Source organism: Micrasema longulum, unplaced genomic scaffold, assembly GCF_059751315.1.
Source record: "Micrasema longulum isolate JH-2025_06_02 unplaced genomic scaffold, ASM5975131v1 h1tg002613l, whole genome shotgun sequence".
Lineage (NCBI taxonomy): Eukaryota > Metazoa > Arthropoda > Insecta > Trichoptera > Brachycentridae > Micrasema > Micrasema longulum.
In genome coordinates this window covers 139,490-154,080 of record NW_028279748.1, presented here as the reverse complement: position 1 = coordinate 154,080, position 14,591 = coordinate 139,490, and the positions used below count along the sequence as shown (strand labels likewise).

Below are 14,591 nucleotides of genomic sequence, written 5' to 3'. Positions count from 1 at the left end.
CCGCAAGAGGGAGGTCAAAGCCACGCAGAACCTAGCAATAATCGTTCTATTTTTCATGATATGCTGGATCCCTCTTTACACCATAAACTGCGTCAAGGCCTTCTGCCCGAAGTGCCACATCGACGCCACCTGGACAGACTTCTGCATCATTCTCTCCCACCTCAACTCGGCCGTAAATCCCCTACTGTACGCGTACCACTTGAGAGATTTCCGAGCAGCTCTCAAAAGCCTCATATACAAGATGTTCGGGTTGAAAGAGATAGCGCACCCGGGAGATAACTATTACAAACCGTCGATCGTCTCTCATACTCTGCGCAATCAATCTTGCGCGGAAAGGCGCTCTAGTACGATGCATGGTCAAGCCAAAATATATGTGGATTCTCCCGTCTGGCTAAGGCAAAACGCTTCTAAACCCGCATCACCAGAACCGCAGCTTTGCTCGACACAGCGGAGAGAGATGTGGAAAATCACCGAAGTTCCCTCTGTGTCTGAGAAAGACGTTTCCCAAGATGGCATCGCGGTCATATCTCGCGACGGGGAGTCCAGATCCAAACAATTAGCCTTCACCACTGAGTATGATCCGGACGACGATGTTTTTTTACCATCTCCGATGCAGTATCTCTCTGTTACCCAGTACGATTTTAGTGACGAAAATTACCTTACCGAGTTACCATTCGAAACGGACCGTGTATCTGAAAGCCCGAATGAGTCAGTCGAAAGTTTCGACTGTGTCTTAAAACCTTCTAAAGAGATCAAAATAAAAATGCACTCAAGTAGCGATTCGAACCGGATAGATACCCCGATTTTATCATACTCGACGACTACGCCAACTATATTTTGCCTCGACAGTTCTGAGAACGGAGATCTTAAGAGGTCTCCAAAGTATCTCAATATTTCCGAACTTCCCAAAGTAAAGCAAAGCAGAATGGAACGGAACAGCGCGGGTTCCGCAAATTCCGCCGAGCGAAGTCCCACAAAGAGCCTGAGGCTCAGCCCCCTTAAGATTGTTGGTGATTTCCTTTTCAACAAAACTGCGTATAAAATACAAAAGAGAAACACGATGAACGGCTACACGAGCAAAACAAGACACGCTTTTTTGGGAAGAAGCAGCTCTGATGTTTTTCAGTATTTAGATTTACATAGAAATGGCAATGCTCAACAAAAATGCATAACTTCCACAGACAGAAAAGAAAATAGCTGACGAAGATCTTGTGATAAATAAATCAAATCAGCATTTAAATATTATTTTCGAAAAAATCGGTTATTTAGTACTTAAGTTTAATATTAATTGAAAAACGGCAAACGAGTTTAAAGACACTTTAGTTTGTAATTGTTTGTTTTTTTACTTTTCAGATGAAGAGAAATATAGAATGATGGGAATGCCTCGTGTAGTATGCCTACATATCTTGATACGGAATTATAAATATATTTAGATAGTAATAATATTTAAGCTAGAGCTTCGTACAATTCCGTTTGTGCATAAAAGGAATGGTAATTAGGCATGTAATGATATTGATTTTTTAATACGGTCTTTTTGTTCTAAATTTTCATGCTTTTTCTGATATATTCAAATCTAAATTTATTATGTTTTCGAAGAGTCGTTTAGGCGTACAAAAGTGTAAATAAAATACAATAAAACAAAGGGAAATAGTAAAGATGTGCCAAATACAATGAAAATTTATCTCTTTAAATACACGTAAGTGTAAAGTAATGTAAAGATATAATTATTTTACTTTATTATTTATTAGTTGGATAAGAAATGTAACACGTATGGCGATATTGTTCATACTCGTAATATGTTTTTTTTGAAATCTTTTTAGATGAATGTTATTGTTAAAAGTCATCCATAAAAGTTATACAAAGCTTATCGATATCCAAAACGACCTTTAATATGTTTTTTTTACTGATTTTGTCACAAAAACAAAATAAAATTCCAAAGGTAAGTCCCGATAGGCAAAACTATCATCATCTAAATAAAATTAGGAATATAACATAAAAAATGTATTGGGTATATTGATTAACATATTCAGAATATAAAAGAAAAACAGAATAAATATATTTTTTTAATGTAGGTACCTTTTATAAGATGTTATAAAATTATCTACCTACATATAAACACCCATGTACAGTACTAAATAATATAAATTACCCATTGGGTGCCTGTAAAATAAAAAAAAAACAATATTCCTAGATATAACCTGGAAGAACTAATATTATTTATTTATTATGAAGCAAATTTAAGGAAATAAATTGTGTTTTTTTAACTACTTGTTTGATTTAAAATATGTGATGAAGCCTACCTGATCATTCCCTTTTATATTGAAATTAACCTATAGTACACATAACAAATAGACTGAAGAAACTTATATTCGTACTTAAAATAAAAAGAGGCATCATAAACCCAGCAATAGCCAAAGCAATGCCCATCGGTACACCCACAGAAGAAGTAGTAAGGTTCAACGTAATGAGTATAAGAAAAACCTTTTTATAAGTCACTCTGTTTCACATCCTAAAAGACAAAACAAAGCATATTAACGCGCAAACGAAAACTAGGTCTTCGAGTAAAGAGCTGGGTATTCCTAATGGTGCCGGTGGCGCGGCGTACGGACAGCGAAGCCACCAGTTCGTAGGACCGAGAGCCTTCGACGGGTTGCTGCAGAAGTTCAAGGAATCAAAAAATAAAAAGATGTATTATGGACCTATCGGAGTACTACTACCTACTCGAAAATTTCATTTAAAATATAGTGTGTTAAAATAAATTTAAAAATATATAAATTTCTGCCTCTATACGGGGTTACCTAGTGAGACAGGTAATCAATATATTATTACTCTAGAAATGATTGATTACGCCTGTCCTGTGCTTGAATTTTTTTTTAGTATATGTAGGTACTGCCGAAGCAAAAAGTTTCGTGAGCGAGTTTATTTGAGATCGTAATGATTCGAATATTTTGGTTTAGCGTTTCACAGGTCGGCCGCTAGATGGCAATAGTGGTATAATTAAAAATAAATAAAATACTAAAAGACAGGCAAGAAAAATAGCTTCCTGAGAAAACAGAAAAAAGGAAGTATTTGGTTTGTGGTGTAATTTTTAATAAAAATGGCAGAAAAAGTAGCTTTAATCACATTTACTTTTTTGTCCTCACCAGGAACCGAACCCGGAACCTTCCATGTGTGAGTTAAGCGTCTTAACTCACACTTAACTTCACCACGGCTGTATATACCGGTAACCGGTTATTCGGCTGCCGGAATAATTCATATACCGGTGTTCACTAAACCCTGACACATCCGAAACCACGATGATCAGTATGAACAAGAAGACATATTGGCACATGTAAATAAATTTTTAGAACGAATATTTTTTTTTTAAATAAAATATTTAAAGAAATCGAATGGTTGCTCACTTCTGCAGGGGAGAAACGAGGAGGGGGAGTCTGATGTCTGGTGTCTGGAACGCCCGTACGTTGCACGCCGCGCGCCGCGCCCACCTCGCCCGCCTCAGTCCGAGCACTGAGAAACTTTGTATAAGCAAAATAATATAGAACGATACCTATCTGACGTGCATATAATTTTGGAAAGAGCACATCGAACATTAAAATACCTCGACTATAATATTTTGTTCTGTATTTTTTTCTCAATATCTGCTATAAATTTCTTGGTTAAAATTCCAATTGTTAATATTTTAATTGAATAGTGCGGATAAACGTAAAATATTACTTTGCTTATACAAAGTATCTCAGTGCTCGGACTGAGGCTGGCGTGGGGGACGCGGCGCGCGGCGCGCGACGTACAGGCGTACCCGACACTAGACATCAGACTCCCCCCCTCCTCGTTTCTCCCCTGCAGAAGTAAGCAACCATTTGATTTTTTAAAATTTTACTCGTTCTAAAAATTTATTCAAATGTGCCAATATGTCTTCTTGCTCACTGATCATCGTGGTTTCGGATGTGACAAGGTTTAGTGAACACCCTGTATATTCAAAAATAATTTCAAAAACAAAACTTTGTTATAAAATCCAGACGCTTTCCGATGACACTCTATACCTATATGGATATTTGTTTTTAGCCAAAATCATCGTCACCCCACGAAACGATGCGATAGACCCAGTATCTCTAATCTCTTTGGGCAACTCATTAAACATCTTATTAAGTCCTTTATGATATAGATTATTTTGAGTTGCCTGGATTCTTGTTTTGGGGAATCTGAAACCTTCTCCTCCCCTGGTAGGATAGTGAAAAATTTCGTTATTACGCTGAACATCACAAAACATGTATTCGGGCAATGCTTTATTTTTAAATATTAACACAAAAGTAATGAAATCACTTTTTGCTTACCAAAAGCATGTTCAATATGTTAAATATTATTTTTTATCTGCCACATCTCAATTTTGTTTTTACTCCCCTATTCTGAGCTTTCTGCGTGGCATTCAATTGTTTTTCAGTCATAATGTCAACCATTTAAGGAATTGAACCTGAGACCTCTTGCATGGTAGACAAACGCGCGCACCATAATTATACTAACACTAATATATTTACCTACATGTCTGAACAGCCAAACAAAATAGCTGACTCAAGGGGTTAAGCGAAATTTTATACTCGCCCAAGTAGAGCTGGCAATTTAACCCGCTGTTAAGTAGCCATATTTACGAAAACCCATATTAATGTTGAGTTAATATATTTTTTTTTTTAATTCAGTTTTGCAACAGAATAAATGATAAATTAGTTTATTTAAAAAATAGTGAAGTTGGATTTAAAGTTCGCAAGTTTTTGTTCATCTCTTAAATTATTCATTATATTATAGGTAGGTACTTGAAATATTTTTTTAGGTTATTGGGCCATGTATTGTTGTTGTAATAATAAACAAAGATGTTCCACATTTTTGGTTCGGCTTTTACATTGGTTTTTACTTTAACAACAAACGTGTAACGGACGTTTTCGGTTTGTACTTGTAATTCTCGACCCAAGTACCCATGGCCACTGTATTGCTGTAATATGTAGCTAACATCATGGTTAATAATCATATAAGGGTGTTTCTCCGTATGGGAGACTTTATTAGTCAGTGGCGTGTTATTACTCTTAGGTTTCTCCCTTTACCGACGTTAACGAAACGTAAAAACACCACAAGTCGGATATTTTACTTAATAAATTACAAGATATTAATGGAACACACGTCGGGCACTTAAGCCGCTTAGTGTTGCATCCAGTGTATACATAAAATATATCTCAATGGGTTTTATTTATAAATAAACCAAATTATATGCCAATTATAGTTTTATATACATTTCTAAGTAAATAAAATGGAAGAAAAAAGCGTATCTATGAAAAGCCATTTCGTATAATTCCACTTGTAAAAAAAATAACAAAACAATAATAATGAAAAATCATATTGTAGTGTAAATAAATAATAATTGTCAGCAACACCAAATTTGAAATTATATATAAACATAATATGCATAATGCATGTTATATAAATATAATAAGTAACTACTAATTAATTTACTAAAGTCATAAAAAGGGTTTCATTGTTATTCGGTTTTTGCAAATAAAATAATTTCTTTCCTTATTCCTATCATATTATTTTTTTTATTAATTTTAATGCAAACGAACTCGAAAAGATGAAAATTAACGGGAATGTGATTATTGCCCGAGCATTATTCAGCCATTTCATTGCGTACTGGCTGCTAAAATCTGAATTATACAGCCATATTCGCGGGGCACGCATGCGTAAATGAAATATCGATAATTTAGATTCCTACACGTGTCGATAATATTTGTTGATTGTGATGGGGTGTCTTCGACGTATTTAAACAATTGTGGACGTCATTATCTAATCAAAATAAAATAAATTTTGTCTTCATACTAACGGTTAGTGGTTAAGTGACATAAACACGCAAAATATATTATCGAAAAACACCACGCACCACGGAATTAGACATAACCTTAAACGCTGACAGCTTGCTCCGTAAAATATAGAACGTGTTCCATTTGCGAAGAGTCGATTTTCATATTTCTCAAATAGCAAGTTTTCGTCGCGAAAACTACCAAAAATTCATTGAGAAAGTAAATTAAAGACACGCGAGTGATAGTGTCGCGATAGAAACTGTGTTTTATAGTTTTTATAATGCCGTATTCCAATTGACATGTCATACATGTCTAACATTTGATAATAATTTTTAATTGGAGGAGAGGTGAAGCGAAGTGTGTTTTAATACCTATGGTGTTAAAAACATGAGTGGCAACGGGAAACAGGTGCAGTTGGCGCCGGGTCAATCTACGAGATACGCTTGTGTAGCGAGACCTCACACCCCTCAACGGACCGATGGGTTCTCCGTGCCCCCGGGCGGCTCGTACGGCGGGGGCGCCGGGGCGGCCGCCCATCTGCAGCGCGGGGGGCCCGGGCTGCCGCAGCCGCCCACGCCGCCGCAGCAGGACCCGAAGCAGCCCATGAGCTACGGCCAGCCCGGCGCGCGGCCGCAGGGTTACCCGTACCGCGGGCCGCCGCAGCAGCTGCCGCGGCCCGCGCACCACCGCCAGCAGGGCGCGTGGCCCGCGCCCTCGCAGCCCCAGCAGGTGGTGTTCAGCGTGGCGCCCGTGTACCTGCCGTCGCACCTGCAGCACGGGCTGCCCCCCGCCGCCTACCCGCAGCAGCCGGCGCCGCGCGCGCCCTACTTCCCGCAGCCCGGCATGATGCAGCAGCCGCACTACTTCAGCTCCTACCAGGGCCAGCAGCCCTACATGTACAGCGCGCCCGCCGGCCCGCCCGTGGCGCGCCCGCCCTCGCAGCCGCCCTCGCAGCAACCGCCGCAGAACCCCATGCTGGTGCCGAACCGTTACCCGCCCATGCAGCACGCGCCCCCTACCGGCGAAAAGAAGCGCCGCACGCACGCCTTGCCCATCGTGGACCCCGAATCCGGGAAGGACGTGACTGATGAGATTTACGAAGATGATGCCAGCAGCGAGGCTGGAGATCGCGCTCCCCCTCCACCGGATAAGAATACTTTGGCCATTGTCGAAGAATTTAACAGGAGAGTCTCCGGTGCCGCGAAAGATGTTGATGAGACTATTGCCAATGATAAATGCGAAATTGAAAATGACAATCACATATCTCAAATCCGAGAAAATAATGTTGTTGCGCCGCAAATGTATGATGACATTGCAGCTGAAATCAAGTGCGAATTGGATCTAATTGAAGAAAAATATCTTAAACACAACCAAGTTAATGAACTTGCTGAAACTCCCGTAGTTTCAGCTATTTCTAATAGTCCAGAAATTGTACCTAAACAAAGTCACATAATCAAGCAGCAAAAAGTTATAGATAACGTTACATCGGAATCTAAGAAGATACACGCTATTAAAGTTCAAAAGGCTAATAAACAGCAAATACAGCCTGAACCCGTAGTTGATGAAATTCTTCCGCCCAAAGATTCATTGCCCAAAGACTTTCCAAGTCCGGTAATCGCTCCATTTACACCCCTTATCGAAGAATTCATAAAGAAACCTGACGAAAAACAAACAGAAGTACCATCTCTTGTAGATAACAAAGAAAATGAAATCCATTCTCCAAAAATTATTGATAATGTTGAAAAACTTCAATTTGGAATGGTTAATCTTGATATTAGAGATAATGTTTTGGCTCAGCTTCCAGTTTTTGATGTAAGTTCCACTGATCAAGAAACAACCGTATGTGAAACGTTAAATAATTCTACACACAGTAAATCGAAACAAGAAACTAAAAAGTCAAAGCCTCGTCATTCTGAACGTCAACCGGTTCACAATAAAGTGGAGTCCGGACAGCCGCCCGACGTGGAGACAGTTTTAGAAAACCCTCCGCCTCTTGAAATATCTTTAGTTCCCAATGAAATAAGTAATGCAAACAAAGAAGTCTCGGAGTCTAGTTCCAATCCCATAGAGTTGTCAAAGGAGCCACAAATGTCACTCGTGCCAAGTGAGGAACCAGAGAAAGAAGTTGTTGAAAAATTGGATGTGTGTGAAAATGAAATATTTACATCAAACAAACTTGAAATTATTTTTAATGAGACACCTGGTACTGAGAAAAGTGATGATGATAAGGATGAAAAAGAAAAAGTGAAAGAACAGGAGACTGTAGAACCTTCAGTAGAAAGTGAACCAACTCCTCAGGACAACGAAGTTAATGCTGAACAAGCCAATCCTAATGCTGAAAATTCTGGGGAAGTAACTGAATCCATGGAAAAATCAGATGGTTCAGAAAATGAAAAAGTACCTACCGATAAGGAGAAATCCACCCCTCTTTTACGCTATAGTTACAGAGAAGATCAGTGGTCACCACTCAACACCTCCGGAAAGAAATGTTATGATCCGGAGTTTCTTCTTATGTTACGATATGATCCTAATTCAAAGAAGAAACCCGAAAATATAAATCAGATGGAAATAGTAGCCGATGCTTTGAGACAACCTCGCAATCCATCAGATGTATCTCGCAGTCTTCCGATGATGAAACAGAATGATCTATTATTACCTGGATTTGCTAGAAGTGCAGTACATAATGCAACTCCAAACCGAAAATCTCAGCATGGGAAACCGAATTCCAAGGGAATCAGCACTCCTGGTTCAGGACTAAACAGCAGGTCGAACATCATTCATGTAAATTTATCATTGAAATCAGATGTGAAACTTAATGAAACACAAAATGCCTGGAAACCAGCTCGTATGAGATCATCAAAGCTCGAAGATGAAGAGGTAGCGACATTAGAGTTATACAAAACTTTCCGTAGCGTATTAAATAAACTTACCCCTCAAAAATTTGACACTCTTATTTCCAAGGTTCGTCAACTAAAAATAGATACTAAGGAAAGATTGATCGGGGTTATTGACCTTGTGTTTGAAAAGGCAATAGACGAACCAAACTTTTCTGTAGCCTATGCTTTGATGTGTAAAGAATTAGAACAGATTAATGTTTGTGACTCTAAAGATGAGAAACCAGTGAACTTCCGTTCCTTGATTATTGGTCGGTGCCAGTCAGAATTTGAAAAAGAAGACGATACTACAAAAGAACGTAAGTTAGAGATTGAAAAGTGTACTGATCCGGAGAAGAAGAAAGAATTAGTTTTATTATTAGAAGAAGAAGAGCGCAAAGTAAGACGTCGTTCAGTCGGTAATGTAAGATTTATAGGGGAACTTTTTAAACAAAGTATCATAACTAGCAACATTATTTTATTTTGTATGAATCGTCTTTTGAATAAAATTGAGGAAGAAACACTCGAGTGTTTGTGTAAATTACTTACTACTATTGGCAAAGATTTAGAAAAGAAGTCAGATGTAGATTTACAAACCTATTTTAATAGCATGAGAAAAATTTTTGAGACTAAAGACAATAATGTCAGTAGCAGAATTCGATTTATGCTACAAGATGTCATTGATCTACGGCACAACCATTGGGTACCTCGGCAACTGGCGGCTAACGCCAACCCTAAAACAATGGACCAAATTAAACTAGAGGTTGAGATGGAACAGAAAAACGCAATGTACTCAAACTTTTCCTCTCCCACAAATATGTCGAGGAAAGATGACCGGCCTAATAACATGAACAAACGTGGGGGCTCCAAGAGTGTTACAGATGACGGATGGTCCACGGCTTCTTCTAGAAACACACGTGCCAAGCAAACCTCATTTGTGGTAGACTCCGGCAAGCTTAGTCGGTTACAACAGCTCGCAGCTACTCCCATCACACAGACATCTCTCCAACCCTCGACCCAGTTTCCATGGGGTAAAGGCTCAACTATTACTAAAACCAATAAGTCAGAAAATTGGCCCTCTAGTCACAAAGCTGGTAGCAGTGCCTCAACTAACAATAGGAAACCTGCAACAGAGACATCAAATATGTACCTCGTTTTGGATAATCAATATTCAGATCAGGACCGGGCGGCTGTTCCAGAAGATACTTCCAGTAAAAAAGTGAGTTACAGATCAAAAGGAGCTTCCATTGAACGATCGACATTCAAGTCTGATACTGAAGACCAACCTTCTAGTTCATCCCAGGAGTCAATTGCCACTAAAGTGAAAGATGTTATGGCGCATGTAGATAGTCCTTATGGAATATTAGATAAAATTCAGTCCAATTTCACCAAAGATGAAATGCCACTCGTGGTAAAAGAATTACTTCTCTGGGGCTTAGAACATAATAAACGAGAGAACATGCAAATACTAGGTGATGTCACAGGCCGTTTGGTTGACGATGATAGCATATCCAGTGAGGAGTTCCTTTCGGTTGTTAAGCAAACTATGGATCAATCATCTAGCTATTTTGTAAAAGGAGACAAAACCATATGGAAAGTGCTTAGTGCATTTATATGGGCTCATATGAAAAAGAGTGATTTAACTTTAAAAGATATTCACTTAGCTTTTACTAAAGTAATTGAACTCGAGAAAGGTTTCGAATTCTTGACTGCTATATTCCTAGAAAAACTCAAAGAGTCGGAAAGTTTTATCAAGGCATTATGGGAAAAATCCAATATAGAACTCTCAGATTGGATGTCTGAAGAGAGAGTAGAACAATTCTTGGAAGAGTTTCCATTGAAATGGATGCAGAGTGGGGGGGGGATGATCACAAATCCTGAAGATGCTTGCGCGCAAATGTTGCTAAAAATGCAAAATAATGAAAGCCGAGACTCCATCAAAGAATGGATAGACCGACGAATTGGGGATGCTGTAGAGGATGGCTGGTTCATCAGAGCAATCACTGAGGCTATACACGTTTATGCCCTGTGTACCCATGGCTTAGACAAACCTAGATATGATCCCATCGAGTCACCGCAGCGACTCTCCGCGTACTACCCCTTGCTCACTGCTTACGTGGGTGGCAAAGCGAAGCAAGAGTCCGAGTGCTTGTTTGCTATCCAGCACCTTATTTGTAAGTTGGAATACCCACAGGGCATCACGCTGAAGGTGTTTGACTTTTTATGGGAGTACGGAGAGATTATCACCTTAAATGGCTTCTTGACATGGGAAACGAATACAGATGCCCATCAACAGGAAGGTAAGGGAGTTATTTTGAAGACTCTAACCTCTTTCTTTACTTTGATCAAGTCTTTCGATGAGTCTTCCGATGAAACTGCGTCTGTGTTAGAAGATGAGTACTGACCCGCTAAAGGTTTATTGTATATGATACAATTAGAAACAAAGTTGCATGAAATGAGAAATTAATTGTTTTAGAAATGAAACCACCTACAGAATGAGTAGCAAAAAGCTAGCCCAATGTTGAGACATCACATATCTCACTATTAATAATCCCTAAATCATGTTCTCTGCTTCAACTGTCTCTGATATTCTTCCAGTACAATCACTATGCTACAATCACTGGCGCTACTGTCTAAATATTTCATTTCTGAGTAATGTTTTTCATTATCAGTTACCATTTCTGGGCCTATCTATGTCAATAATTGTACCTCCAATGTGGGTAGAATAAATTTGGAAATGTAAATTAAAACGCTACTGCGAATATTGTGACTTCTTTGCTCCAATTTGTATATCTCCCTGTGAGAAGGACAAGCCTGGAATAATTGCTTGGAAAATTCAGTAATGTTATATATGCAGTGTGTAAAGTTGTATTGAACCTTCGAGAAGCTTTACAAATGTATTGTAATAATTCCTGTGATGATTTTTAAATAGATTAAAACTTATTTATATATTATGATAAATAAATTTCATTCCATAAGCAAAGTCTTTGTAAATATATAAGTAGTATGACAAAATTGCTTTATTGTTTAATACTCCGTAAGATACTCTCTAAGTATTGTTGAGAAAACACAAAATAATACTGTACTGATGTGCGGTGTGACAATTATTATTTTCAAGCAAAATTGCGTATTCTTTTTGTTTCATTCAATAAAAAGTATTTCACATAATATACATGTGATTTTTTCTTGTACTGTAAAATTGTTGTTAAAATATGATAATATTGTATGGTTAATAGACTGCATCGGACTCAAACATTGTGAACTTGTATAAAATAGTTTTTATGTTGATTACCTAAACATGTTGCTTTGACGTTATACTACTGAAGACACTTGCTTTTGGCTAACTGAATGTGTGAACATGTTTTATTCTTCTACTTATCACAATGTTCAAATACTAATGTTCTAAAAATTAAGATGAGGATTATTCTTTATTATGATAAGATTTTTTTACCTGTGCAACTGGAATCCAAATAGACTTGTGGTAATTGAATATTAAATGGTGTTAGTACATGGAACATGTTAAATATATTATGTACATTGGTGGACCACTACCATCTTGTGCACCTAAGAAACTATTATTTTAGATTACATGAAAATAATGCTGAAGTTGTTTTCTAAGAAATATGTTATTTGACTAAATTAAATGTATTATTTTTCTATGCGAGTCCAGCTCTCGATGAATTGTATGGCTCCTCGATATAAAGGTCTGTTGAGATCTGAAAACAGAATGCTTTATGCAAATATTTAGAAATATACTATTTCGTAACCTGTCATGTATATAAATATGACCACATGACTTTAATACTATAATGTTTGGAATAAGATTCTGCTGGTCAATATTTCTCTTTGTTTTGCTTGTTCGATACTTCTTGGTGTGTTTATTTTGTAATAAAACATGAAAAGGGTGTACGGTGTGCTGAATAGATTATTCTAATTCTCTTCTCTCGGTCCTGGTGCCGTCACGTTCAGCCCTCCTTAGGCTCCTTCGGGGCGAACTGTTAACTGAACTTCTAATATTTGTAAATAATTTCAATGGTGAAATAATTGGAAAAACGACGTCTGTTTCTAAGTTTTTATAATGATAAATTAGTGTCACATTTATTATTACTACAGGAAATTTTCTGTTAAATGTGAATTTGAATTAAGTCTAGTTAAAATTCGTAGATAATTTATATAAAAAATATATTCAAAAAGTGGATAGTCTTTTTGGATATACATTCATAATTACTACATACATTAGAATAAAAAAAAATAGTATGTAAACATAAATATATATTTCTGCAAAATAAATTGTTATATTAGATTATAGATGGGTTCATTTTCATTTTTTATTAAAATGCAATGTATAATTTATTCAATAAACACCAAGGAAAATCGCTTTTGTTGTTTTCTCTATTACATCCCTTACCCCGTTGTATTATTTGGTAGGTTGATATCCTAACTGCGAATGGAATATGCAAGTCCCGGGATTTAAATACAGGGCTTGTGATCTATTATTAACTGGGCTTGTATTCTAAACGGAATGGCGCGCGAAGAGATCACTCTGTTAGCGTGTATTTAGTACGTAAATATGTGTTCTCTGTCACTCTTGCTTTCAGAATACCACCCCTGATTTAATTTAGCACTTCTGCAACTGCACTTCTGAGCACTTCATCCACCACGTAAAATACACTATTCCGCTTATAATACGGTATATTTTGCAATTTTTGGAATGTATGTGGAAACATTTACACGCATTTAAAAAAAAATTATCAGTTGATCAAATCGATTGCATTCAGTTGTCAGTTTTGAGAAAACTGGTATATTCTGTACTTAGCCTACAAATGTAAATTACATGAACAAGTTTAATCTAAACTATTTATGTTATTTAGACAAATCAAAGTAATTACCACAACTATAAAACCAGCATTTTAGAGTTACCCATTAAAAACACATATTTGTACCTTCCTCCATAAATGCTACAGCGAGTAGTGATTTATCACTATCATATTATGATGATTTATATGTATGGTTTGTCTATTTGTAGCATAAAATTTATCCTGAAAGTCCCTGTCAGTATGAGCTCCCTCGACATACACAAAAAACTTTATGGTATGACTATGAAACAAATTTATGCAAAAGTTTAACTAATGTATGCATACAAAAATTATTCAATACCTCCCCATGACACCAAACACAATTACTAGAGTTACTAGAAATTCCATCCTGATGCTGCAAAAGCAATCGAAAATTAACACAACTTTCGGTCAGAGGATTGGTCTACTTCTCCATTAGTGTACAACCTACTTCCATTGTCCATAAGGATAATTAGTAAATACTGTCACTATAAAATCGCCATTAGCAAATTTATAATGGGGGTGGGATGCGCATGGATTGATGAGTGGATCAGGACAAATAGGTAGAAAGATGTTTTTTTTTGTGTTTTTATTTGTAAGTTTTATGTGTTTAATATGTATTTTATGATTTGATTATGTTTAATAAGGCTTGTTTAAAAATGATATGAAATGTCTCCTTCGGCACAGAACATTATCGTTAATGTAAAAAAGTAATACATAAATAGTAAAAGAACAAATAAATAAATTTATGGAGAAGGATAAAAAAATGTGCTTTTAGTGAGTAAATCACAAATGCTCATTTTGAAGTTACCTGGTTGTAGTAATTGCCTCGCAATATATACCTATAATAATAATAATGTTTGGATAATTTATATAGTGCCATTTTTGTGAAAATCACCTCAAGGGCGCTATGATTGCATACATTTCTTTTTCCTTACTTTTTGTGTGATACTAATCAGTTGTATACCACCAAAGCTGGACCTACCATAGGTTCAGTTGGCACAAAGAATCAAACACTTGCCTACTAGGAAGGGGAGAATAATATA

The 14,591-nt window shown here is 37.0% G+C and overlaps 1 protein-coding gene across 1 annotated transcript; it reads left to right on the top strand.

Moving 5' to 3' along the window:
• The first annotated feature begins 5,722 nt into the window (after positions 1-5,722).
• Positions 5,723-13,088, top strand: LOC148271873 (eukaryotic translation initiation factor 4 gamma 3-like). The gene has a single exon (XM_088240819.1). It carries the CDS (start codon positions 6,225-6,227, stop codon positions 11,112-11,114), a length of 4,890 nt encoding a protein of 1,629 aa, XP_088096945.1. The 5' UTR covers positions 5,723-6,224; the 3' UTR covers positions 11,115-13,088.
• The last annotated feature ends 1,503 nt before the right edge of the window (positions 13,089-14,591 follow it).

Bases quoted from the DNA above. Each gene is read 5' to 3' on its own strand.
- LOC148271873 (XM_088240819.1), top strand. From the start codon at position 6,225: ATGAGTGGCAACGGGAAACAGGTGCAGTTGGCGCCGGGTCAATCTACG.